Here is a 17,790-nt window from a genome sequence, read left to right on the forward strand (position 1 = left end):
GCCTTCGAGCAGAACCCACAAGGGTGTTTGGTAGGGCTCGGATTGGTAGCAATGTCACCACTTAATAGCAGTATTGTCAGTTTGTAAAAACTTCCAAAGTGCATATATCTAAGAGAGCGTCGCAGACGTGTGCAGTGGTAGTAAAGTACTGACTGAATATTTATCCTGCTTTCAGCTGTACTGGTCAGGGGAAAACTTTCAATGTAGAGTTCATTTTCATACATTGAGACATTGTTGAAAGAGTAGTACTTAGGATTTATATCGGTATCGATCCATAATTAACACTCTGCTTTGTGGCAAAATCCACTGACTTCGATTGCTCCTCATCGATGCAGGTTCAAAACATCATCTAAGTCGTAGAATTGTCAATTGGCTTCCAGTTATAAGGAGCAGGAAGGTCTAATACGTTACAGTTGTTCCAGTAAGGAGTTAGTCCGCCCTGAAACAATATCTACCTGAAGCAGGGCCTTCATCCAACATGATAATCTGGAAAAAGACCTCAATTTTGTTGATATTACTCTACACCCAACAAAAGATATACATAAATAACAATGCCTCTTTCCGGGTCCCGGTCCCGGGTCTTAGCCAGAGTATATCACATGACTCTATCACGTGACAATCAAAATGACAAAATGGCAGATGGTCGTGGCAAACAATCAAGATCAGCTGTCAATAACTGCTCAGCAGATCTGATTGGACAAGACGACTTTGTCGTAAACGATATTTCACAGCAAACATTCATTCAACAGAAAAATAATACAGATACTTTAACATCCGAGTGGCGCGATTTAGAAAATGAAAATAATTCTGAATTGCATGGGAATTTTGATGTGGGTGGGGTAAGTTGCGACAAGGAAGATAAAGGGTGTCTTGAACTTGATAGCAATAAAAGCGATTCATCTAGATTCCTGCCTCGTCTAGTGTTTTTGGATTCTGATGAAAATATACCTGGAAAAACTGACAATTCAGTATTGAGTGATAGTTACATGAACAAGACAATTTATCGGGGAGAAAGATCAGCAAGTGACACCGCTGTATTGAAGAAAGATGGATTATCATTTAGAAACAATCATTTGTCGGAAGATAATAAACTGAAGAATCATTTATCGGATGATAATAAATTGAAATATTTAATAGATGAGAACACAGATCCCCTTTTACAAAGTCAAAACTCTTATATATCACAACGGTCTTCAGACTCTGATTTGATCGCAGACCATACTATGCCGACTGAACATGAACTTGCTCAAGTTGGAGAGGAGGACTTTGAGCAGTTTTTAATGGAGCATACAGAGGGAGACCCGAATTTAGAAGACTGGCATTGCCATTCCACAACTGCAAAGATTCCACAGGATAAAGTGGCAAGGAATCAATTAATTGCTGTTTCCGTTTTGTGTTTTCTGTTCATGGTTGGAGAGGCCATTGGTAACTAATTTGATTTTTTCTTTTTTTACATATTCATTCGGATGTTAGTAATCCCTTTATTTTGTAATTAAAGTTAAACTGTTGAGGTTCTGAATTTCTCTTTCAGATGTTGCTCTCGACTGTTCTAGATTTTACATTATCTTTATGGTCTGGATGGATGAGATGCAATAGTCTCAGGAGTTCAGCTGTATGTTATTAATACAAGGGCCATAGTCTCAATTTGAGGGCACAGGGTAAAACGCAGACCACAAAGGGAAAGAGGAGTGAGGACCAGTTGAGTTATATAGGGGAACTGCAAAATGCAGACCACAAAGAATATAATAGGTATTGGAAAACGCAGACCACATAGAATGCGTGAAAATTTGGAAATAGCTGTTATGACACTTGTGTTTTATAAGTGGACATAATATGATGACATTGGAATGTCAGTTAATTATAAGTTATTGTGAATTTGTAGAACTTCATTGAATAAAGAGACTCATTTTTTTGTTTGTTTTTTTTTTTACAAAATTTATCTGCATACATTATTAAAATTCAAGATAATCTAATAATCATTTGGGAGACTTTTATAATATAAAAAGTCGAATCTTTAACTAAGACATTAAAATATCAATAGTTGAATATTAGATATATAATTTATGCAATTTCTCAAAACTTGTATAATTTATTAACTGTCCATAATCACAAAGAAAAGAAACACAAATTGTAAATATATACATACATTTAATTTAGTAATAAATTATGAATAAACTTTCCATGACCACAAGTTGAAAAAAAAAATTATATCTATTATACATCTAATTTAACAATAATTACACCTTCAGTGAACTGCAGAAAAAACACATTAATTCTAAAATGAATAATAATTTTCTCAGTGTGTATATATTATTTTTGAAGAATCATTTGTTTGAAATTTGAAAAGATATATATTTCAGTATATTTTGTCTGAAGACACATCTTTGCATGGCTCAGCTCATAGGTTTTATGACCTCAAAAGAAAACTGTAATTGTTGATCTGTTTCATGGTTAACTGACAGAAACTGTGGTACTTAGTCTGCTTTTAAAATATTTGTTTTAAATTTATGATTAATTTGAGAAAAATACCAAAGTCTAAAGCTGCATCAACATATTACAATGACCGCATTTATAATATTGACTGAACATAACATGATAAAATTTGATAAATAAGGTATATGAAAAAAAGATTTAAAATTAAAAGGCTTAGGCTGATTTAATCACTGACATATTAGTTGCATCTGATTATAGTTTTTAAGCCTCCAATCAAAGAGTTCTGTTGTTACAAAATGTTCAAATAAGCAAATACAAGATAGAAAGATTATCTAATCTACTAACTGATTAGAGGTGCTATTTCTCATTTATTCATTATTGAATAATCCAGGAAGTCTACTGAATAATGCTTTTCATAATGTATTAATTTATCCCCTGTAACAATCTAGCATTGTTTAATTTTTTAATCAACATCTTTTGCAACTGATGACAGCTTTATCACTTACTGGAGTTCTAAAAGGATTAAAATATTGAACTAACAACATATTTGTTGTCACATCTTGATGTTTTAGTTCATAACGTGTATTAGAAAAAATATCAGCTTTGATACATTTTAGCAATCCAGTTTAGTTTAAAAAGAAATACACTAGTATTTTGTGAAAGTTTTACCTTTGTAGCTATATAATACAACTATATTTATAAATTATAACATTTTGGGTACATTTTAACTTATTACTTGGGTATGTCTTAAAAGGCGTAGATGGGCTACTATATAAGTGCCCACCCACCTCCAATCCAATAAACAACTCCCGTCTTATCTGCTGCTTATCAGCAATTATGCAACAGTATAATTTCTTAATGAAGTTGAAATATTTATTCAGATTCTCCCTCATTTTATTGAAATAATGAGCACTTCATTTTGATATTAGTCTAATAATGTATGTTAAAACTGGTGACTTTATAGTGCCCTTTAATTTTTAGCTCACCTGAGCACAATGTGCTCAAGGTGAGCTTTTGTGATCACCCTGTTTCTGCCGTCGTCGTCAACAATTTGACTGTTAACACTCTAGAGGTCACAATTTTGATCCAATCTTAATGAAACTTTGTCAGAATGTTACCCTCAATAAAATCTTGGACGAGTTCGATATTGGGTCATCTGGGGTCAAAAACTAGGTCACCAGGTCAAATCAAAGAAAAAGCTTGTTAACACTGCAGAGGTCACAATTTTTGCCCAATCTTAATGAAACTTGGTCAGAATGTTACCCTCAATAAAATCTTGAATGAGTTTGATATTGGGTTATCTGGGGTCAAAAACTAGGTCACCAGGTCAAATCAAAGGAAAAGCTTGTTAACACTCGAGAGGTCACAGTTTTGCCCAATCTTAATGAAACTTGGTCAGAATGTTACCCTCAATAAAATCTTGGACAAGTTCGATATTGGGTCATGTGGGATCAAAAACTAGCTCACCAGGTCTATCAAAGGAAAAGCTTGTTAACGCTCTAGAGGCCATATTTATGACTGTATCTTCATGAATCTTACGGTAGTCAGAATGTTACTCATGATGATCTCAAAGTCCAGTTTGAATCTGGGTCATGTAGGCTCAAAAACTAGGTCACAAGGTCAAATCAAAGGAAAAGCAAGTTAAACTCTAGAGGCCACATTTATGACCATATCTTAATTAAACTTGGTCAGAATGTTACTCTTCATGATCTATAGGTCAAGATCAAATCTGGGTCAGGTGGGGTCAAAAACTAGGTCACCAGGTCAAATCAAAGGAAAAGCTTGTTACTCTAGAGGCCACATTTATGACTGTATCTTCATTAAACTTAGAATGTTAATCTTGATGATCTTTAGGTCAAGTTTAAATCTTGGTCATGTGGGGTCAAAAACTAGGTCACTGGGTCAAATCAAAGGAAAAGCTAGTTAACCCTTTAGAGGCCGCATTTATGACCATATCTTAATGAAACTATCTTGATGATCTTTAGGTCAATAGGTCAGATGAGCGATACAGGGCCTTCATGGCCCTCTTGTTTTAATTAAAATTCTAATATGAAAAATCCATGCATATTTTCGTTAAAACGTTGCAATATTGATATCACATCAACATAATTTATGCCATACAGGCATAGAGAAATAGTGTAACCATATTTGTTCTACTATTTTATATAAAAGACATTTCAGATAACGAAATGGCGTTACAGATAATACACCACACTGAATTAATTATTAGGCAAGCAGAACAACTCACTAGATGTATGTGTACTGCCTAAACTTTTCTTTTGGATGTGTTACCTTCCATATGAGCCGCGCCATGAGAAAATCAACATAGTGGGTTTGCGACCAGCATGGATCCAGACCAGCCTGCGCATCCGCGCAGTCTGGTCAGGATCCATGCTGTTCTCTTTTAAAGCCTACTGCAATTAGAGAAACCATTAGCGAACAGCATGGATCCTGACCAGACTGCGCGGATGCGCAGGCTGGTCTGGATCCATGCTGGTCGCAAACCCACTATGTTGATTTTCTCATGGCACGGCTCATATTAATACTGTTAAAACACGGTGGTGAGCTGATGTCACACCAGCCTACCATATCTGGCACCATACATGTACCTGTGCCGTGAAATTGTGCATTCTTACAGATTTCATCTATTTGTTTACTTGAAATTCATATTAAAATCGAAATAAAATATATAGAAAGACCATGTTTTAATATATAAATCTAAACTTTCCTAATCAGTTATACACTGAATGTAATAATTCATCTAGACTACACAGTCATGAAATTGTTTCGCCGGATTGTAACTAATCCTAGAAATGCATTACATGATTATTCACTTAGAATGCATACTTTAATTTATTTATACTTATAGCTGCTGCAATTTACAATTATGTTCAAAATGTCTTGAAAGAAAATGTAATATATTCCAAATCAGGGTTGTTTAAGTTCCAAGTTGAAAATAATTATACTGTTGGCTGTTTTGCTTGTTAATTATAAAGCAACATTTTCTTCATTTTTAGTGGATGCTTGTATGTTATAAATTTAATATTTTATATTATAAAAGGTTGGATTCCCAGTTGAAGAAAGGGGTTTGCGATGCTCCAGTGTGTTTTGAAGCATGTTTACTATTTATGATAGGGAAAGATGAAGAAATTATTTATATTATAAATTTTCTTTTTTATAGAAGAAATCTTGGATATATTTCCTGTTGCAGTGTCTTATTACAGTCACCAGGTTCTTCCATTATACACTCACGGTCACTAAAGTACAAATGCAATGTCAGACCATGTTCACTACAGTACTGTTAACTTTGTCAATATTATGTACTATATCAGATTTTATGTTATTATAAATACTTCGGTAGCTCATAAATGAATGAGGAACTTTTTATTACTGTCGTTTGTATGTATAAAGTCAATACAGACATCTAGTTACACATAAATTTTGTCTGATAACATTATGTGGCATGCAGTGCTTAGCATTATTGTTTGCTTGCAGTATAATATATGGGTATTGTTGGTCTGCAGCATGTTGTAGCATTGTTGTTGGTCTGCAGCATCTTGTAGCATTATTGTAGGTTTCCAGCATGTTGTAACATTGTTGTTGGTCTGCAGCATCTTGTAGCATTGTTGTTGGTTTCCATTCCAGCATATTGTAGCATTATTGTTGATTTCCAGCATATTGTAGCATTATTGTTGGTTTCCAGCATATTGTAGCATTATTGTAGGTTTCAGGCATATTGTGGCATTATTGTAGGTCTGCAGCATATTGTAGCATTATTGTAGGTCTGCAGCATATTGTAGCATTATTGTTGGTTTCCAGCATATTGTAGCATTATTGTAGGTCTGCAGCATATTGTAGCATTATTTTAGGTTTCCAGCATATTGTAGCATTATTGTAGGTTTCCAGCATGTCGTAACATTGTTGTTGGTCTGCAGCATGTCGTAGCATTGTTGTTGGTCTGCAGCATGTCGTAGCATTGTTGTTGGTCTGCAGCATATTGTAGCATTATTGTTGGTTTCTAGCATGTTGTAGGTTTTATTGTCTTTAGGGTTAAGTTCTGACTTTTAGATTTAAAAAAATGTTTAATGTAGAATTTGATTAAACTCTTCCATTATAACAGTATGATTTCAGAATATTAAAAGACTTCAGAATATACTGGTACTTCAAATATTAGGCAAATGATAAAGGTACAAATAGAGTGGTGTGCTTTTTTCTTTGCTACATTAATTAAATTGAAAAATTTAGACCATGCACAAATTAATTTTAATTTTTATATTAAATTAAATTATAGTCCACAATTTTGATCACGTTGTTTTTGCAAATGTTTCTATAATGTAGGTTTTAATTTGCCTTTTTAACGTTTATGATTTGATAGTTAAAATGTGTAGGTCCATTTGCTATTTTTTGAGATATTTGCCCATGATTTTATGAAACAAATTTCAAGCGGAAATAAATGTATCATAAGGAACTTTTTCACATGGCAACATTTTTTTATTATCAGTTTTTAACTTAAAAAAAGAAATTTATGTTTCTGTTGGAAAAGTCAGCTGTTTCAATAACATTTTTTAGATAAGGTGAAATGAGCTGCGCAATGAGAAAACCAACATAATGGCTGTGCGACCTGCATGGATCCAGAACAGCCTGCGCATCCGTGCAGTCTGGTCAGGATCCATGCTGTTCGCTTAACGGTTTCTATAATTGTAATAAGCTTATAAAGCGAACAGCATGGATCCTGATCAGACTGCGCGGATGCGCAGGCTGGTCTGGATCCATGCTGGTTGCAAACGCACTGTGTTAGTTTTCTCATGGCGCGGCTCAGATTGTCTTAAAATTGCTTTATTTAAATTATTTTTAATTTTTTTTAATGTATCTCATATATTTGTTTATTATGAAACACATTCAAAATTTTTATTAAACCAGGTTTTTAGAATTGTAAAATTTCCTTGAATATCACATTTGGTATAACAATTGGACCTGCAATAATGGCCACCTTTATAAAACAACCACCTGCATTAAGTAGCTTAGAGGTATACATGTAGCTTACTTCTAAAATTGACTTTAAACTCAAATTTCAACTTGTCTTAAACAGCCAACTGCATTAAGCAGCCATAATGCTTTCTACCTTGACCGGCTGCTCAGTAAGGTTTGATTGTATTTCAATAATGGTTTGTAACCTTTGTATTGAAAAAAAAATCCAAACTCGTTGTAGACTAGCAGAATCAAATGTAAGATACACCGGTGAGCAGTTTATGGCCTTTATGGCACTCTTGTTAAAATTGTTCATCAGTTTGCCTAGTTGTCGGAATTGAGATGTCATTATAATTATGCCCTTGACTGTAATAAAACTGTAATAAATTGAACACTATTTTAACATACAGATGAAAATTGTCCTCATTTGCACTTTTATAGAACTTGCCATGTCTTTTTATCATGTTCTACAGGACTTTCTTCCATAATTGGATTTTCACATCATGTACAATTGTAGGACAAAGTCTGTGTGACATCCAGTGGGCTGAATGTCACGTTACTATAAATGGAAAAAAGGACACATACACATTTACATTATTAATATTTATGCCTGTTAATTTGACATAAGAATAAAGTTAATCATTGCAGCTGTTAAGGTGTAAATGTCGTATTAACAATTTAATTTCTTACAAAAAAACATTCCAATCTGACATATATAATTGTTTATGCTTTGAAAAGGTACTTGCTGAAAGTTATATACAAAATGTATGTATTTGTGTCTGGAATGAGACCAGAGTTTTTCGTGGATTAGTCATTACAAATAACCATAAAGAAAATCAGAGCTGTCAGTTCTGACCAAAGTATGATTTTCAGTTTTGGGCAGTAACATTATTCCAGTAATTGCAGTAAGGCCTAAAAAAAGTATTGTTTGTTTCTGGTAACATGCCCCACCAAAAAAAGGGTAGGTAGGTAGGAACTATTTTTTTTGGATTTTTTTTTTTTACAATGAAGAAAGTGCAACTTCCCTTGAAAAGTATAAAAAGTAGTGAAAATATTGAAAAAAAATCCAACACCATAAAAACACTTAAGGTCGCGGTAAATATTTAGGATAGGTCAGGATACCGGAAACAAACAGTTTTTTTAGCCCTAATAATTATTAGAAATGATTTTACATGCACATTAAAAGTTTAAGGCACTGACCTCCAGATTTTTGCTAAAAATGATCTTTCTTGAAAATTGAAGTTTGGTCATATTATGAACATTACAACATGAGTCTTTATTTCTAAATTAACTTTAGAAGGAATAAAAACATGCATATTATTATGCCAGAGTCAGGAATCGAACCTAGGCTGCCTAGGCAATAATTTAAACACTTTCCTGGGTTCTTGGCCAATACACCTTGGAGGAATAAGTACTTAAAGAGGTTTATAATCAAGGAAGTTTACCTCTGTTATCTGGTTACAAACTTTTCAATTTTGAAGGGAAAAATTGGTGAAAACAACTATTTCACATGTGTCTCCTTAACATTAAGAGTCTGTCAGTAACTAAGTTTCAAAGTCTTGTTTAGAAATATAGCAATATTGTAATGTCTTGATACTTAAAAAAAAATATTATTTTTTTTGTATCATACGATCTTTGGTGTAAGTGAAAAATAGTAATTTTCGTTACATGCGTTAAGAAGGTAAAGATTACACAGATTAAAATTTAAAACAAAAATAGTGGAAGGACAACATCAAAACTTCAAACTTTTTGAAACAGAGAGCAGTAAATGTTGTACTGCTGTTATATTGAAAAAGATAAAGAACTGCTTTATTTTTAAGTGTTTGGTTCAAAAGTACAGTAGAATAACAAATTTCTGTAACTGTTGTGTGTCAGTCACTTACACTTTTGAGGGTACACCTGCTTAGCTCAATAGGGAGAGCACAGATCTACAGATAGCAGGGTCTTAAGTTTAGTCCCCATTTGAGGGTGAGCAGGGCGGCGTTTGTTCTCTGTGAGGATTCGATAAAACAGGATGTGTCTGAAATCATTGGTCCTCCACCTCCAATTTGTGTCGGGAAGTTACTAAATGCAGAGAACATTTTGTACTGGTACAAAATCCAGGAACACTGGTTAGGTTAACTGCCGGCTGTTATATAACTGAAATACTGTTGAAAAACGGCATTCAACCCAAAACAAACAAATAAAAAACCTACACTTTTGAGACTTTTCTACATATGAGCCACACCATGAGAAAACCAACACAGTCTGGACAGGATCCATGCTGTTCGCTTTCAAAGCCTATTGCAATTAGAGAAACCGTTAACAAACAGTATGGATCCTGACCAGACTGCGCAGATGTGTGGGCTGGTCTTGATCCATGCTGGTCACAATTGCGCTATGCTAGTTTTCTCATGATGCAGCTCATATTTTATTGACTGAAAGGATTTTATTGTAGAAAAAAGATCCTGACACTTAAGGAATCTCTTTGAATTTTCTTTACATTGCAAATACTAAGTGAAATAGGTCCTTTCAAAATTTTTGAATAATTTTCAAATTGACTTAAATCTGACTGTCACTGTGTGGATTTAATATCTTTTCATTTACACAAAGCTTCATATAAATATATTAAATATATAATTATGATTTGAAAGAACCAGCATAAATTACCAGTTTGTAAAACCTGATGTTGACTTTGTTTAGCATCATCTTTTTAGCTCATCTGATTTTTTGAAAAAAAATGATGAGTTATTGTCATCACTTGAGCGGTTGTCGGCGTCGGCGTCTGCGTCGGCGTTGCCTGGTTAAGTTTTATGTTTAGGTCAGCTTTTCTCCTAAACTATCAAAGCTATTGCTTTGAAACTTGGAATACTTGTTCACCATCATAAGCTGACCCTGTATAGCAAGAAACATAACTCCATCTTGCTTTTTGCAAGATTTATGGCCCCTTTTGTACTTAGAAAATATCAGATTTCTTGGTTAAGTTTTATGTTTAGGTCAACTTTTCTCCCAAACTGTCAAAGCTATTGCTTTGAAACTTGGAATACTTGTTCACCATCATAAGCTGACCCTGTACAGCAAGAAACATAACTCCATCTTGCTTTTTGCAAGATTTATTGCCCCTTTTGGACTTAGAAAATCAGTTTTCTTGGTTAAGTTTTATGTTTAGGTCAGCTTTTATCCTAAACTATCAAAGCTATTGCTTTAAAACTTGCAACACTTGTTCACCATCATAAGCTGACCCTGTATAGCAAGAAACATAACTCCATCCTGCTTTTTGCAAGATTTATGGCCCCTTTTGGACTTAGAAAATATCAGATTTCTTGGTTAAGTTTTATGTTTAGGTCAACTTTTTCTCTTAAACTATCAAAGCTATTGCTTTGAAACTTGCAACACTTGTTCACCATCATAAGCTGACCTTGTACAGCAAGCAGCGTAACTCCATCCTGATTTTTGCAATAATTATTGCCCCTTTTGGACTTAGAAAATCATTTTCTTGGTTGAGTATTATGTTTAAGTCAACTTTTCTCATAAACTATCAAAGCTATTGCTTTAAAACTTGCAACAGTTTTTCACCATCATAAGTGGACACTGTACATCAAGAAACATAACTCTATCCTGCTTTTTGCAAGAATGATGGCCCTTTTTAGACTTAGAAAATCATGGGTAGGACAATATTTCTATTACACAAAAAAAATCAGATGAGCGTCAGCACCCGCAAGGCGGTGCTCTTGTTTGTACTTTGCATTCTTGTGAAAAAGGGTGAGGTAGATACAAAAAATTATTACAAAGACTCAGTATTACAAATGTTTTTGTTTTTTTTTCAAGCTGAAGAGGACTTTTAATTTTACACACAAAATGTGAAAGAGGTACTGCAAAATTGCCTGTGTCTTCCTAAATTGGAAGGCCAGTCTTCAAGAAGCAGACTTGAAGATGGAAAACAAAATTTATTTTGGTTTTTGTAAGTTTCCATAGTTTTCTACCTTACCAAATATGATTTGATCAGACAGGTCAGGAGGACAGACCCACTTCAGGAATGCCTGCTTGTCATGTCTTTCATTTCAGAATTCAAATTTATGTTTTATTTAAAGATAGACATTAAGTGTGCATTTGCTATCTTACGGGAAACAAATCGTAATTCTTTTGGCCTATATTTGTTTCATTGAAGAAAATATGTGAGCTTAAGACATTTTATTGTCCAATATAAAACTGGAAGTCATTTAATTAGGGAGAGTGTGGGATTCATACAGCTGCCTGCAGGGATACAATACCATATTGATTTATATTTTATGATTTACAATAATGATCATTTGCAATATAAAATAAAAATGCACGAAGTCTTATGACGCATGAAATGTTTTTTTTCCATCAATATGTATTGAATATTTCTTTATGATATATATATTAAGAATTAAAAAAAGAATGTGGAATGGGAACAAAATGTTGTGAAAATTATAAAATGACTTTACATGCTCCAACTACGGTGGCATAGAGGGAACATAGGAAATATTTTATTTATTACGTGCGCATGTGTTAGCTAACACGTGCGAACGTGTTAATTAACACGTGCGCACGTGATAACTATCACGTTCGCACTTATTAGCTAACAAGTGCGCACATGATATATAAAATATTTCCTATGTGAACGTAATAGCTATCACGTGCGAACGTGATAAATAAAATATTTCCTGTGCGAACGTGATAGTTATCACGTGCGCACGTGATAAATAAAATATTTCCTATGTCCCCTCTATGCCACCGTATCCAACACCTAGATTTTCTTAGATTTTAATAAAAAAATCAGAAACTAGGTTTGCTGTAAATGGCTCATCAGTGTGTCTAAATATATATTATTATGCTGTATCTGTTTTAACATTAAAATTTAAAACCTTAATATGAGACTTTAAAGCCATAAAGTTTATATATTAAGTTTGATTATGTTTAAACTTGAAGTTACAGTGAATTTAGAAATAATAGAATACAATTTAAACTTTAATTTATAATAGTTTAGAAATCGATTACAAGTGAAAGTCAATTAAGTTTTTTTCTGAAATAAACCCACATGTTGAAATAGAAATTAAGTTATTTTAATGGGACAATACCCATTGATTTTGTTTATCTACAAACACATAAAGAATAGAGAAACCTACTTGCAAGATAATGTATTACCTCTGAGATAAAACTTCCTTGAAAAACTGAAACAAATAAGTGATTTTGTGTACATGTCTTTTAGTTAGTCATTATCCACGATGACCTAGAAAGCAGAAGTTGGCTTCTGCACAGTCTGCATTTTTAAAAAGGAATGTGATATTACTCATATAGACATGTAGAAAAGTGTTTTGTTATTACATGACTCTTTATATAAATAGCTGGTCCATAGTTTGTGTTATTGACTGGTCAATAGTTCAAACCAAATTTGAATGGGATGGAGGTGCCTATATGGCTGAGTGGATAAGGTCATTGACTTTTAATCACAAGTCTCTAACCGATGTGGGTTAGGGCCTCACTCAGGGCGTTGAATTCTTCAAGAGCGGAAGCCATCTGATTGGCTTGCGGAAGGTTGGGTTCTGTCGAGGTGCCCGCCAGGCCCGCCTGTATGAAAGAATGCATGGAGGGACACCTGGGGTCTTCCTCCACTAACAGAGCTGGAAAGTCACTGTATGACCTATAATTGTGTCAGTCTGACGTTTTACCCTACGAAAAAGCTTTGATGGGCAGAAATCAAAAATTGAGAAAATAATTCTTTAAAATCTATGGTAAATATTTAACCCTTCGCCTGCTGGCGGCAAGTGATTCTGCTTTTGCGACCAGTGCAGACCAAGATCAGCCTGCACATCCGTGCAGTCTGATCATGGTCTGCACTGTTTGCTATTCAGTCAGTAAATTTTCAGTGAAAACCCCTTTGAATAATAAGTGGTACTGTCCAAATTGAAAGATGGACCAGTCCATTAAGAAATATAGCAGGGTAAGGGTTAATATTAAAATAACACTCCGTCGAAACCATTCAGTATGTGTATTCTGTAAAACAGAAGAAAGTTACTGTATACAATGTAAATAATGTACATATTTACAGTGCATACCGGTAATTGCACACAGTGCATATAAGTAATCTTTCTGCATAGGTAATTTATAAGTGACCTTAAAGCTTGTGACATTATAAAACAGTCTAACATTAGTCACAGAATTGAGCATCTTTAAATTGTATTTGGGTATGGTATTATTTTTTTTTTAAAAAGTGTAGCTTTATTCTCAGATGCTCTTTATTTTTGATAGGTGTGTTCTCTATAATAATTAAAAGATGTTTTTATCAGAGCACTTATCAAACAGTCTTGCATTATCGATAACAACAAAAGTTCATTATCTTTATTTTAGGTATAGCATTATCAAGACACCTACCTTTCTTCACAGATGATCTGCACCATATAATATATATAAGATGGAGCATAAAGTCTAGCATTATTCATACATTCTTGCTCTGTTTTTGAGGAACTGCATTTCAAGAAGTTTTACATTATTTGCAGATGCTCTACACTTTTTCAGGCAGATCATTATCAAAAAGTCTAGCTTTATTCACAGATGTTCTGCACCATATTTTCAGTTGGAGCATTATCAGACAGTCTAGCATTATTCACAGATGTTCTGCACTATATTTTCAGGTGGAGCATTATCAAACAGTCTAGCTTTATTCACAGATGTTCTGCACCATATTTTCAGGTGGAGCATTATCAAACAGTCTAGCTTTATTCACAGATGTTCTGCACCATATTTTCAGGTGGAGCATTATCAAACAGTCTAGCATTATTCACAGTTCTGCTGCACCATATTTTCAGGTGGAGCATTATCAAACAGTCTAGCATTATTCACAGATGTGCTGCAGTATATTTTCAGGTGGAGCATTATCAAACAGTCTAGCTTTATTCACAGATGTTTTACACTATATTTTCAGGCAGAGCATTATCAAACAGTCTAGCATTATTCACAGATGTGCTTCACTATATTTTTAGGTGGAGCATTATCAAACAGTCTAGCATTATTCACAGATGTTCTGAACTATATTTTCAGGTGGAGCATTATCGAACAGTCTAGCATTATTCACAGATGTTCTTCATCTAGGTAGTGATCTGATCAGTTTTCTCATGAGTCTTTTGTCCATGTATCTTGCTAAAAAACATGCAACTCGCAACATGTCATTTGGATACCATAGAGCAGGTAAAGTGTGTGAAGTCATATGTTATGTTTTATTGTTTTATAACTATGGATGTTTTAAAGTAATGTATTTTAATTAAAGAGGAAGAAGAATGTGTATTAATGCATGACCTGCTGTCAAATTATAAGCATTAATGGGAGAATATTTGGCCTTCGTTTAGCTTATTAATATATATGGTGCTGTCATAGGCAGACGTTTTGTCTTTAAAGTAATTGAAGAAAGGAGATATTTATATATTTATTTGTATAGTAACTTAACCACATCAGTTTCACTCCTATTCGATATTAAGAGATTTGCATTTTAGTGTACCTGATATTTTTATCTGCTTATTCAGCTCAAATACATTCCTTTTATGAAGTTAATAGAATGTACAGGAACTTGATAGTATTATCATTTCATTTAGTGAGAAACATTGTCTTTTGTTTCTCTGGACAGAATCTTGTCTAAGGCATTATATGAGCCATGCCATGAGAAAACCGACATAGTGGCTTTGCGACCAGCATGGATCCAGACCAGCCTGCGCATCTGCGCAGTCTGGTCAGGATCCATGCTGTTCGCTAACGGTTTCTTTAATTCCAAAAGGCTTTGAAAGCGAATAGCATGGATCCTGACCAGACCGCGTGGATGCGCAGGCTGGTCTGGATCAATGCTGGGTGCAAAGCCACTATGTTGGTTTTCTCATGGCGCAGCTCATATATCAAGCCATGTGTAAGAGACGGTACCTAAAGTTCAAATTGTGGCTGTCATTGCTGTCTGTTCATTCCTAGGTTTTATATAAATAATGATTATATATAGTAGTATTCATATTTCATAAAATATGCTGAAGGGCAGTAGTTACTAAAAAGAAATTGTTGTTTTATAGGTACCATATCTAAGCTGGTTGTTTTACAGGTACCAGGTTGTTTTATAAGTACCACATCTAAGCTGGCCTACCTTTTAAAGCAAACATTTTCTTAAAGTAAGAAAGAATTTATTCATCTTTTACATCAACATTGTCAGTGAAATATGAAATTGGAATATTTTCACTGTAACTTGTTTGTTATTAGCTCTTATCATGCTAGACATGACTGTTCTGCCTTTGTGACCAGTGTAGATCATGATGAGCCTGCACATCCGTGCAGTCTGATCAAGATCGGCACTGTTCGCCATTCAGTCTGTATCTTTTCATAAGCACATATTTTAACAGTTAATGGTGCTATCCAGATTGAAAAGCAGACAATTGCATTATTGAAATTTAGCAGGATAAGGGCTAGACCTTTATATTCCTACATGAAGATGAATAAATGCTGACATAAACTGTATATTTCAGAGGTGCTAGGAGCTTTATTCAGTGTGTTCATCATTTGGTCAGTGACCGGAGTTCTGGTGTACGTGGCAATAGAAAGAATTGTAAAGGAACATTATAAAGACGTGAAGCCTGATGAAATGTTAATAACAGCAGTATTAGGTGTAGTTTTCAATATTATGTAAGTTTATAATTTGTAAGTAATTACCCCGTCTTTTCTCTCTTTTTTTGTTGTTGTTTAACTAATATGCCTGTATAAAGGATTTTCAGTTTTTGTGTGCCTTTGCCCTCCTCCCAGTCCCCACTCCCACACACAACTTTCAATGGAGTGTGGATTTATTGTTTTTCCCATGTTGTTCCGTTGGTAGTCAGTTTGGTTTCCGGTCATTAACTAGAGATCTCTTTGATCTACAATGGTCAAACTGGATGATTGCCTCTGGTCTAGAGATGCATATCTTGTTTTGATTGTCAGTTGGTCATGGTCGCCTGGAAACTGACAATAGTTGCTGTTTAATAACCTGAAAATACTTTGGATTAGGTTTGTCACACTTCATAGCACAGTTGCTACTAGATAACCCCTTTTGTTTTAGGAGGTCAGTAGGTCAAAGGGTCAGTGCTACAGTAACCTTTGAGACTAAAAATGATTTATTAACAATTGCTGGAAAATGCTTTGCACATACAGACAAACTATTGTTTAGCATTATTGTCTATGATCAGTAGATGATCCTTATTGTTTTGGGGATGAGATAGTGAAAGGTTCAGCTTTATCAATCAGAGACATACTTTTGTATAAAACTTTTTTGTATAAAACTTTTGTTTGTTGATGGCTAAAACAGCAGTTTTTGACACTTTTGCTAAATAAAAAAAAACAGTAGTCAGTAGAAGTTCACAGTACTACTAATTTTGCTGCAGGTAACTGACAGTTTCACATACTTTACATGTTATCTTTGTCAGTTAATCACAGAGAATACTGTAAAATCATTTTTTTTTCATTGCTGTCGAGAGTTTCTTTTAGTTAAGTGTTAGTTTTTTTTAGTTTTTATGTTGTTTTTTAGCTCACTTGTCACAAAGTGACAAGGTGAGCTTTTGTGATCGTGCGGTGTCCGTCGTCCGTCGTCCGTCCGTGCGTGCGTCCGTCCGTAAACTTTTGCTTGTGACCACTCTAGAGGTCACATTTTTCATGGGATCTTTATGAAAGTTGGTCAGAATGTTCATCTTGATGATATCTAGGTCAAGTTCGAAACTGGGTCACTTGCCCTCAAAAACTAGGTCAGTAGATCTAAAAATAGAAAAACCTTGTGACCTCTCTAGAGGCCATTTATTTCACAAGATCTTCATGAAACTTGGTCAGAATGTTCACCTTGATGATATCTAGGTCAAGTTCGAAACTGGGTCACGTGCCATCAAAAACTAGGTCAGTAGGTCTAAAAATAGAAAAACCTTGTGACCTCTCTAGAGGCCATATATTTCACAAGATCTTCATGAAAATTGGTCAGAACGTTCACCTTGATAATATCTAGGTCAAGTTCGAAACTGGGTCACGTGCCATCAAAAACTAGGTCAGTAGTCCAAATAATACAAAAACCTTGTGACCTCTCTAGAGGCCATATTTTTCATGGGATCTGTATGAAAGTTGGTCTGAATGTTCATCTTGATGATATCTAGGTCAAGTTCGAAACTGGGTCATGTGCGGTCAAAAACTAGGTCAGTAGGTCTAAAAATAGAAAAACCTTGTGACCTCTCTAGAGGCCACATATTTCATGAGATCTTCATGAAAATTGGTCAGAATGTTCACCTTGATGATATCTAGGTCAAGTTCGAAACTGGGTCAAGTGCGGTCAAAAACTAGGTCAGTAGGTCAAATAATAGAAAAACCTTGTGACCTCTCTAGAGGCCATATTTTTCATGGAATCTGTAT

General features: G+C 34.4%; 1 protein-coding gene across 1 annotated transcript in view; it reads left to right on the forward strand.

Annotated features, from left to right (window-relative positions):
* Positions 1-605: 605 nt before the first annotated feature.
* Positions 606-17,790, forward strand: part of LOC123560073 (proton-coupled zinc antiporter SLC30A2-like) — a 48,852-nt gene continuing 31,667 nt past the window's right edge. Inside the window, exons 1-3 of the mRNA XM_053552330.1 lie at positions 606-1,425; positions 14,443-14,589; positions 15,897-16,053. Coding sequence (XP_053408305.1) covers positions 633-1,425; positions 14,443-14,589; positions 15,897-16,053 — 1,097 coding nt within the window. The 5' untranslated portion in view covers positions 606-632. The remainder of the gene's footprint in view (positions 1,426-14,442; positions 14,590-15,896; positions 16,054-17,790) is intronic.

The sequence above is a fragment of the Mercenaria mercenaria genome, chromosome 10 (assembly GCF_021730395.1).
Source record: "Mercenaria mercenaria strain notata chromosome 10, MADL_Memer_1, whole genome shotgun sequence".
In the NCBI taxonomy this organism is placed as follows: domain Eukaryota; kingdom Metazoa; phylum Mollusca; class Bivalvia; order Venerida; family Veneridae; genus Mercenaria; species Mercenaria mercenaria.